At 43.7% G+C, this 11,443-nt stretch overlaps 1 protein-coding gene across 1 annotated transcript; it reads left to right on the plus strand.

The window, feature by feature from the left end:
* The first annotated feature begins 6,554 nt into the window (after positions 1–6,554).
* Positions 6,555–7,475, plus strand: LOC124510841 (vomeronasal type-1 receptor 4). The gene has a single exon (XM_047077519.1). It carries the CDS (start codon positions 6,555–6,557, stop codon positions 7,473–7,475), a length of 921 nt encoding a protein of 306 aa, XP_046933475.1.
* The last annotated feature ends 3,968 nt before the right edge of the window (positions 7,476–11,443 follow it).

The following is an 11,443-nucleotide window of genomic DNA, read 5'->3' on the forward strand; positions in this document are numbered from 1 at the left end:
AGACCCTGTAGCTACAACAGACTCCAGATGGGTGCAGCACGTGGGAGCTAAGTCAGCATCCTCAGTCACATGGGACTCTCTGTAATCTCCCCTTCTCCTGGGCGGGGTGGGACCGTTACCCATTTCCCTCTGGGAATTGGCCTCGTGACACTGTCTGTGGAAGGTCTCTTGCTAGCAGGGACCCTTTGCCTTTCATGTAACCCTGTTCAAGTACCACCCAATGAAGCTTGTTGTGTGTTCTGCCTTTCTTGATCGATCCCCAAATCCTGACTTACCACAATTACATGGCCTCCAATTTGTCTCAGTGATTTCCACCAGCCTGTCTGTCCTCCATTCTGTCCCTCCTTCCACCTTTATCTCCTTTAATGAACTTTGTCTGCCACTCTTGTGACTCTTAGCCATTCCCAAGACCTTTGTGTGTCACCCCACATCTACCCGACACTGCTAGACTTCTCTATTGAGCCCCATCTCCGTCCTGTGCCCTTCTGACCTCCATCCCTCCATGCCACCTATACCCCTGAGAACTGCAGAACTCTAGAATGGCTCCTGACAGCACAAGGCCATGTCCCCCTCCTGTTAAAATGCCTGCATGAGAAAGCCCCAATGCTGCCAGGAGAAGTTTATGTTTATTCTAGCCCACACCTGACGACAGGCCCCTGACTTCCCTTTCTTAGAGGATTTACTAAAAAAGGGCTTACAAACGTGCATATGTATCTTTTACAATTCAGGAGTATCTTCCTTAAGGACTGGGAACCACTCCTGTAGAGTGTGATCATCAGGAAGGACAGGGTCTCTCTCAGTCTGTGGGAGGACAGAATCTAATTTCAGTGACTGTCTGCAGACACACAGCAGGCCTAATCCCACTTACGATGACCAACCTTTGGTAATGCTCACTTCTCCGACTCCACTGAGCCCCTCCTTTTCCTTCTAAAACACTCAGTCACCTTGGCACAGACTGTAACGGAGCCCAGCTCTCCTACCGCCAGCAGTTACTGAAGATAATCTGTGTTCACCACTTCTCTCTCCCCTCCAGGGATGCCGGTCAAACCTTCCTGCCTTCCACTGCCCCGTTCATCCTCATCTGAATTCCCAGCCATCGTGTTTCCTCAGCTTCCCTATGACCACCACAGCTGCTCTTTGCCCCCACTTGTGATCACCATCCTCCCCAGCTCCCTTCACGGCCTTGCTCCCATTCTGCCTCCAGTGCCCACCACCCCTCCAAACCCCAGCTCTCTACCTACACCCCATCTCTGCCCGTGATCCTCCTCCAGCTCTCCTTTCTTTAACTCCTCAGACATCAAGTCTCGTGTGCCTTTTACCCTTTGCTGCTCTTTACCGTTGCCTGCTATCTCGCTGCCCGCATATCCCTTTGTTCCATGGGGCCAAAACCCCCAATGCCACGGCATCCCATAGTTCCTGCACTCTCAACTTCCTTGCACATTGTATCACCACCAATACCCTCTAATCCCTCTGCAACATTAACGAAATCCTGCCTTTGACCCTCTGTCTTCTTTCCTGTTTCACATTCCCACATCTCCAGGCTCTCTGTACCCCCACGTTCTCCCAATTCCATGCTCTCCCTGGGCTTTCATTCCTACCCTGCTCTATCACACAACTGTGCACTGTCACCGCCTCCAGCACTCGATTTTCTTACATGCTTTAAACTAAGGGAGTGATGCTCAGATCACTTGTTGTATTTTGGACACTGTAGTCTCATCCCCATGAGATGGTACAGAGTTGAAAATATAAAGGGTGGATTGAGGGGAACCTGGGTGGCTCAGTCAGGTAAGCATCCAACTTCAGCTCAGGTCATGATCTCACAGTCCATGGGTTCAAGCCTCGCATCAAGCTCTGTGCTGACAGTATGAAGCCTGCTTGGGACTCTGTCTCCCCTACTCTCAAAAATAAACAAACATTGGAAAAAAAAAAAAGGTGGATTGACACAAGTGGTCTGGAAATACAACTATTTCATTTATACACGAACACAATGTACACAATGTATTTCATTATACACGAACACAATGTGTGTCTTGACACACATGCATAGGTTTACCATCTGAGTTTGATTTCTTGAATGAAAATGAGACCTTGTGAGTATTGTGAAAGTGCATAACACTGTGTATTATGTGAGTGCGTACTTCTGTAGAGTAAGTCGGTCTATAGAGGAGTGTGTTCGTGGTGGGATGTATGTGCATAAATATGTGAGTATATGTGGCTGTGTATTTGGCTGAGTGTGAATGCACGTGTGTGCTTGCATCTGTATGTAAGTGTGTCACTGTGTGTGTGCTGGGGTGTGTGGGTAGGTGTATTGGGGGCTGTCCATACAGTTCTAATATCTGAGTTCAACATTGAGAGACACTGCATAATAAACCTGGATCAAAAGTGGGTTTGTATGACACAAAATTTTTATTCAAATTCATGTTTTATATTTCTTTTTTTTAATATAAAGTTCATTTATTTTGAGAAAGAGAGAGAGAGAGAGAGAGAGAGAGAGAGACATACATGAGTGGGGGATGGGCAGAGAGAGAGAGAGAGAAAGAATCCCAAGCAGACTCCGAGCTGTCAAAGCATAGCCCAACTTGGGGCTCAATCTCATAAACTGTGAGATTATGACTGGAGCCAAAATCATGAGTTGGTCACTTAACGAACTAAGGCACCCAGGCGCCCCTATATTTCTTGATTAATTACAAAGGTAATCAGGGTTCGCTACTAAAAATTCAGCAAAAAACAAGTACAGAGAACTGTGGCAACCACTCAGTGCTCTTGAACTGTGTAAGTAGCATTGGTTGATCCAGAATTTAGAGGAATGACCTTTTCTTATTATTATTTTTAATGCTTTTTATTTTAATATTCATTCATTCACTTCAGAGAGAGAAGAGAGCACATGGGGGGGGGAGAGAGGGGGTTCTCCCTCTCTGGCAGAGAGAGGGAGAGAGAAGAGAGAGAGAGAGAAAGAGAGTGAGAGAATCTTAAGCAGGCTCCATGCTCACCATGGAGCCCAATGAGGGGCTCAATCCCACGACTGTGAGATCATGACCTGAGCTGAAATGAAGAGTTGGACGCTTAACCAACTGACCCACCCAAGCGCCCTAAGGAATGACCTTTTAAAGCATCAGATCCTGGTGCTATTACTAGTCCAGACCTCACGAACTTCTCTCTTTCTATGGTTATTGTTCTCCCATCCAAGTACTAACCAGACCTGACCCTGCTTAGCTGCCGAGATCAGACGAAATCGGGCACATTCAGGGTGGTATGGCCACAGACTTTGTTTATTGTTCTTTTTTTTAATTTTTTTTAATGTTTTTATTTTATTTTATTTTTTTTAATTTTTTTTTTCAACGTTTATTTATTTTTGGGACAGAGAGAGACAGAGCATGAATGGGCGAGGGGCAGAGAGAGAGGGAGACACAGAATCGGAAACAGGCTCCAGGCTCCGAGCCATCAGCCCAGAGCCCGACGCGGGGCTCGAACTCACGGACCGCGAGATCGTGACCTGGCTGAAGTCGGATGCTTAACCGACTGCGCCAGCCAGGCGCCCCTATTTTATTTTTTTGAGACAGAGAGAGACAGAGCATGAACGGGGGAGGGTCAGAGAGAGAGGGAGACACAGAATCTGAAGCAGGCTCCAGGCTCTGAGCTGTCAGCACAGAGCCCGACGTGGGGCTCAAACTCATGGACTGTGAGATCATGACCTGAGCCGAAGTTGGACGCTCAACCGGCAGAGCCACCCAGGCGCCCGTTTATTGTTCTTTTTAGACCTCCTATTACTCCTGCGAGTTGAGTATCAGTAAAGTATATTTTCCCACAAAACTTCCATATCGTCCGGAGTTCCAAACTGTCAGTGAATGCTTGACATCGTGTTCTTCCTGTTACTAAAACTCTTTGAAAACCATTGGACTTTGTTCCAACTTCTTTGCTTACAACTTAAATTATGTTGTGGCTTTGGAGGTGTGAAGATTAAGAAAGGACTCACTTTTGGCTGGAAAAACTTCTCAGGGAAGCAGAGCATCTGGCGAGACACACACGCTTCACTGCCAGGCCCTCACAGGTCAGCCCTTAGCATTCTGTGCTCCCATGTGCGAGCCTTTCTGCTCCCCGAAATGTGGAAAAGAGCCTTTCCCAGACAGTTCAATGTCTCTTTGGAGCTGCTACCCGGAAACTTTTAATGTGTTTGAGTAATTAGCAACTGGGAAAAAGTTCTCCAGAAATGTTCTCAGTTCCCCAAGCGCATAATATCAATGTTGTTAACTGATGAAATGATAATTGCAGTTCTCAGGGGAGGTGGAGGTCACAGATTCACAATCCTTTATCTCAGGATCTGCCTCCCTCCCTCCTGTACACTTACTCACTAGCCATTATGATCTTCACAGGAGCTCACTGTCCAGACCGATGGTGTGTGGTGAGTATTTTGTTTCAGGCTGAGAGTTATAGTCTGTAAGGGAAGCAAGCATATCAGAAGTCCGAGTTAGTGATCATATTGGAAATTGGGATTCTTTCAGGTTTGAATGGGATCCAGTGCAAAAACCCCACAGGAAGGAGAAATTACCCCTCAAGTGTGAATTGAATGAGCAAATAGAAACGGGGGTCCTAAAGTCTGCAGCACTCAACAGCTCCATAAGTGATTTAACGTAATCGCCACTGAGAATAATTGTTGATGTTTAATTCACGTAGCAATAAAATCTGATTTTTAGAGTGCTTAAGAACTGTAGTTATGAAATCAATTGTTTTCAGCCTACCTTACAGGAACCATAGACAAATTCTTCAGAATTATTAAAGTGCCTTAGAATACTTCCATGCTTGCAATAAAGAGTAGGGTGAATCCACAGGAATCGCCAATTCAATGAAAAACATTTTATCTGAAAGGAAATTGCTAGAATGCGAATGTTTTATCTAGCTTGCATAAGTAGAGAGCGCTTAATGAAGACAGTAATTGTGTTTCCCCTGAAAATACCCACTGTCTGTTGGTGTTCGTGAAACTGTTTTCTGCTTGAAGTTAAGGAAGCAGAATTTAAGGAAAAGGCAACTATATCTGCATGTCAGACAGAAGCTGTCAGACCCAAATCTACCTCGTGATCTTTTCTCTAATTTAAATTTATTCTAATACAAATCCAAAAATCTAAAAGTTACACTTAATGAAATACAGAAAACCCCATCCCTTACATCTTCTGTGTGTCTGATATTTTACAATCTTTCATAAATGTGGCCTCACTGCTAATAGTCTTACTTCTAAAGTGTTAACAAGCAGACAGTTATATAGCCTGAAATTAGTGATAATTTAGTTTTTAATCCTATATGTTTTTATACTGGATTAGCGTTCTACAACCCACAGTATAAGGCAAGACATGCTACTGTTCAGTGGTTTCCATATAGGTGCTAATGTACTTGTCTTCCTGGCATAAAGGCAAATACGTTTTTCTCTTACCTCCTAATATGGAGCAACTCCTGAATTAATCAAGTCCAACCTGGTCACAGGCAGGCCTCTGCAGCCCCCTACTGCAGTCAGCACATCTACCCTGCCCTAACATCTCAAGTCTTCATTCATGATGTGTGTTGTCATCTAGAATAAGAAATCTTCGCACAGAAACTGAAACTTGTTACGACCAAAATTGGAAACTAAACATACCAGTGATATAAAACAAAATGACAGGTATAAAAACAAAACTAAATCTTTATCTAAATTATTCAAAGAAAACAGCTAACCTAACAGACTTGGTTAGTTTGGCATGACTGCTAAGTGCCCTGTCTTTGCAACCAGCCCAGATGGGTTACATTCCCTATTTTCCCCTAAACAAGGTGTGAATTTAAACAAATACGGTGTGTCTATATTGTTCTGATCTTTATAATGAAATAGTAGTGCGGGTTTATAGATTTACAAGAGTAAACTAAGCTACCATGTGTATGGACTTCACACCAGTTTTTACACGCAGTAAGTGATTTTATTTTTTTTAAGTTTATTTCTTTATTTTGAGAGTGAGAGCAAGCAGGGGAGGGGCAGAGGTGGAGGAAGAGAGAATCCCAAGCAGGCTCCACACTATCAGCACCAAGCCCAAGGTGGGGCTCAAACCCACAAATCATGAGATCGTGACTTGAGCTGAAATCCAGGTACCCAGGTACCCCTAAGTGATTTTAAAAGTTATATATTCAGGGCGCCTGGGTGGCCCAGCTCGTAAAGTGTCTGACTTCAGCTCAGGTCGTGATCTCGGGGTCTGTGAGTTCGAGCCCTGCATCGGGCTCTGTCCTGACAGTTCAGAGCCTGGAGCCTGCTTTGGATTCTGTGTCTCCCTCTCTCTCTCTCTGCAAATGCCCCTGCTCATTCTCTCTCTCTCTCAAAAAAAGATAAACATTAAAAAAAAAAACTTATATATTCAACACTTGAAAGCATGTGTAGAAAAAAACACAAAACACCTATAAATACTTCTAAAGGGGAACCAATGGTAACTGGAGAATACTGAATTGCAGTGGACAAGATAAATGTAGCCTGTGCACCATAATCCCAAGCAGGGAGGATCTTATTCTGGCCCTATAGACATTATCAGTCACTGCAAGCTGGCACAATGGCATCCATGGATGTGGCCACTGGAACAATCTTCTTATCACAGACAGTATTTGGAACTCTTGGAAATTTCTCTCTTCTCTACCATTATCTCTTCCTTTACTCCACTGAGCACAGGCTGAGGCCCACAGATTTGATTCTCAAGCACCTGATGATAGCCAACTCCTTAGCCCTGCTTTCTAAAGGAGTCCCGCAGACAATGACAGCTTTCGGTTTCAAAGATTTCCTCAACGAAGCCGGATGCAAACTGGTTTTCTATCTTCACAGAATTGGAAGGGCCATGTCCATGAGCAGCATCTGCCTCTTGAGTGTCTTTCAGGCCATCACGATCAGCCCCAGAGACTCCACACACGCAGAACTTAAACTGAAGGCTCCCAAGCACGCTGGCTCCTTTGTTTTCTTGTGCTGGATTCTGGCAATGCTGGCAAATATCTCTTTTCCCGTAAATGTGACTGGCAAATGGAGCAACGCAAACATCACCATGAAAAAGGATTTGGGATACTGCTCTGGCATGGGCAATAACAAACTCATGTTATCCGTACTGGCAGCGATGTTATCATTCCCTGATGTTTTATGTCTGGGGCTCATGATCTGGGCCAGCGGCTCCATGGTTTCCATCCTGCACAGGCACAAGCAGCGGGTCAGATACATTCGTGGCAACAAACTCTCTGCTAGATGCTCCCCCGAGTCCACTGCCACCCAAAGAATCCTTGTCCTTGTGAGCATCTTCGTGTCATTTTACACCCTGTCCTCCACCTTCCAACTCTGCATTGCTCTTAATAATAATCCCAGTTGGTTGCTGGTGAACATCTCTGCCTTCATCAATGGATGTTTCCCGACTGTCAGCCCCTATGTTCTCATAAGCCACGGCTCCAGCCTGTCCAGGCTCTGCTTTGTCTGGCCAAGGAACAAAATCTCCTGATCTCATCAGAAGCGTATCAAGTTGTTTCTGCACAGCGTGTTTACTGTTTATTCACTCCTCTTCACAGAGTTGTGTGCGCAGTGGTGATGCAGCCACATTACAAGAAATGTTGGACCACACTGAACTTATGCCCGATAACAAACCATAAATGCTAATTACTGTAAATGTAATACTATGTAATTATCACATAAGTCCTTACATAATTGTTGGTCATGTTTGTAGTGGAGTAGTTCAACGTCTAGAAATAATAAAATGTGGGTCCTGACACAACCTGGATATTAAGGGGGTGTCTTTGAGTATGTAACTTTCAATAGACAGAACACATTTATCCAGAAATTAACCAAGCATGGAATGTCTGGTAAAGTTCCGTGAAAAAGGAACAATATGTGAGCTGGCCATTCAGGAAACTGAAAAAACAAAATGTTCTCTGAGAAAAACGAAACAGAACGGGGTGAAGTGGAAACAGAAATCGGGTTCAGGTATTAGGTGTATTTGGGCTCAAGTTATGAAGTTAGTACATTTCAAGCTTACAGTGATGGTGGTCATTTGGAAGACCACTGTATAGAGGGAGATAAGCATACATTTTTTCCTGTAGAAAGATCCAGATTAAACTGCAGTGGGAAAAAGCACACAGATATACGGCCAATTTTTAACAAGACATCAGGCGAGTGAGAGGCAAAAAGGCAAGATGTCTAGGATGCAGTGACATGGGTTTTGGCAACTGTACAGGACAGAGTTTTCTATGTAATGTGAAGATGACAAGTGTCATTTTGTTAAGAGTCCTGGGGGCCCTCATCTCACTTAGGAGGAAGTAAGCAGAGCTTTTCGCTACGACTGCAGGAGCTCAGGAACAGTCATTTAGAGGTAAAGTCAGGAATCCCATTTGTTTATATCCAGTGTGTGGCAGGAGGATTTCCACAGGAGCAAATGGTTATTTCTCAAGTGCAGAAAAATTTATAATGTAGCTATCTCTGTATTTACTTTATGAAACCGTAGTAAAATATTAGATTCAGTAATTTGAAAAGACAATTAGTTTGATACAACATTGATATGTTGAACCTTGTGGCACCAAATAGAGAACACATTTTTAGATGACAAGAGACACTTAGAAATATTTACCACAGGGGCGCCTGGGTGGCTCAGTTGGATAAGCATCCGACTTCAGCTCAGGTCATAATCTCTCAGTTCATGGGTTCGAGTCCCACGTTGGGCTCTGTCCTGACAGCTCAGAGCCTGGATCCTGCTTCCGATTCTGTGTATTGCTCTCTCTCTCTCTCAAAAATAAACATTAAAAAAAAATTAAAAAAAAATATTTACCACACATTAGACCATGAATGAAGATGCACACATACACTTGTATATGTGTCTGTGTGTGTATGAACATGTATGTGTGGTGAGTTCTCAGATAATGTTTGTTATTCACTGAGTAATGGAACTGGACAACTGTACATTAATAAATGTCAAGAATAGCACTCAAAATAATAATTATGATGATAACCTACAATAAACTCTATTATGTGGTCTAGTTGGCAATTTACTAGGCTAAAATGTCAACAGATTATATTTCATTATTTTACTTTAATCCTAATGTTTTGCCCTTTGGAAAAAAAAAATCCTACTGAACAGAATCAAACAATGTTAGACCATAACAAGAACAATTACCCAATTTATGTTCAGTATAATAGTGGTGAGTTAGGATTCGATTTACCAACTTATTGCATGTTCCTCATTACTCGTGGTCTATTTTCTTTTTTTTCTATCTTCTGTGTAAATGTTTAACAATTCTGTGTTTTACCCATTAACTTAGAAGGTTTCCTAACCAATATCTTAATTCTCAACCTAGAAATTAAGCACACGTTTAAACACAAATTATGGGGGTGCTTGGGTGGCTCAGTCGGTTGAGCGTCCACCTTCAGCTCGGGTCATGATCTCATGGTCTGTGAGTTCAAGACCCGCATCGGGCTCTGTGCTGACAGCTCAGAGACTGGAGCCTGCTTTGGATTCTGTGTCTCCCCCTCTCTGTGCCCCTCCCCCACTCATGCTCTGTCTGTCAAAAATAAATGTTAAAAAATAAATAAACAAACAAAAACAAATTACGTTGTTATTCAATATCTCTACAATAGCACTGCAAGGACATGAAAGCATTAATCTACTTACCTTCTCCTGAATTTTAAAAAATCGGTATTTCAAAATGAGTTTTAAAGACCAATGTACAGGGATTAAGTACAGAGTCTGGCGAAACAGTACAAATGGAACAAACTTATATATCCATGCCCTAGTTCAAAAGACCGGCTTCTCAGCCCAAAATACCTCCTTGTAACCCTCCCAGTGACTCCATACCAGGGTAAACAGCAATGTGACATCTAACAGCACAGATCACTTTTCTTTCTTTTCTTTTTTAATGTTTTATTTTTGAGAGAGAAAGACAGACAGAGCATGAGTGGGGGAGGGCAGAAAGAAAGGGGGACACAGAATCTGAAGCAGGATCCAGGCTCCGAGCTGTTAGCACAGAGGTCAACGCAGGGCTCAAACCCACGAACCATGAGATCATGACCTGAGCTGAAGTCGGACACTTAACCAACTGAGCCACCCAGGTGTCCCCAGACCACTTTTCAAAGTGTCCATTTGGCACTTTATAGAAATGGAACCATACAGAATAAAACCTTATGTATTTGGCTTCTCATTACAAATGCTGCTTGTGAACCCATCCTTACTATCATTAGGTCATCTATTAGCCTTAATTCCGTTGTGTGGACCCTAACACGTTAACAGATTCCATTGTATAAATGTCTACCAATTGCTCCAGTCTTTCCACTCTCCATGCATTTGTGGGTGGTTTTCAGTTTGGGGCTATTAAGAGAAGCTCTGCTATGTAAATTCTAGCACTTGTGTTTTGGTGACACATGCACAAATTTCTGTTGTTTACAATATGGGGGGTAGTGAATTTCATGGATCAGAGGTTTACATCTGTTCACTTTATTATTACTTTCTAACGCTTACTCATTTTGGGAGAGAGAGACAGAGTGCGAGTGGGGGAGGGGCAGAGAGAGAGGGAGACACAGATTCTGAAGCAGGCTCTGGGCTCCGAGCTGTCAGCACAGAGCCCGAGGTGGGGCTCAAACTCACGAACTGTGAGATCATGACCTGAGCTGAAATCGGACGCTTAACCGTCAGAGCCACTCAGGCCCCCCAACATCTGTTCACTTCAGCAAATACTTTGACATACTTTTCAAAATGTTTTACCACTTTTTACAGCCATTACCATTTGTATGAGATTCCACATTTATCCACATTCTTCAGGGTGAGCTGGAGCTAGAGAAGTGTTAGTGTAGCAAACTCTCCAGGCGTCTGCCATCCGTGGGTGGGTGAGGATATAGCACAACTGCCTCAGCCCTCCGTCGTCAAAGTTTCACCAGGTGGATGAGTTCTTTGTTGGAAAGTTAGAGACATCAGTCTCAATAGCCCTGCCTAGTATGTTCCTTGTCTGCCAGTAGGTAAAGGACCCAACCCCTTAATAGACTTCCAGTATATCAGAGACAAAGCAAAACTCTGTGCCAGATTCCACCATTTGGAGTCTGTGACCAAGGCAGGCAGTCTCCATCTGGAAGACTCTGCTGGGGTTCAGACTCAGGTTTAACGTAACAGGTAAATTGCTTTGGAAAAGCAGCCGTTAGCTTGCTACTGAACATTTGTCAAAAGTGAAGCCTGATCTATTCAGGACTTGTGACTATCTGGTGTGACATTCCCATGTGGATGAGTCAACTTGGACTCTAAAAGAACAAGGCAGAAAGGTCCTAAATGACTTGCTGGCTAAATGAAGACGGTATATTTACGAATGAATTCTGACCAGCCTCAGCAACATCTCAGGTCTACAGAGCCGAGTCCTATCTGCAGCCGGAAGCAAAGCCCCTGGCACCGTGAGGCCCTCAATCATCCCAGATTCCCCTCAATGTCTGGCACTGGTCCAC

Source organism: Lynx rufus, unplaced genomic scaffold (assembly GCF_022079265.1).
Source record: "Lynx rufus isolate CCGP_SWC_20201006 ecotype Redwood Valley unplaced genomic scaffold, mLynRuf1.p SCAF_16, whole genome shotgun sequence".
Classification (NCBI taxonomy): Eukaryota; Metazoa; Chordata; class Mammalia; order Carnivora; family Felidae; genus Lynx; species Lynx rufus.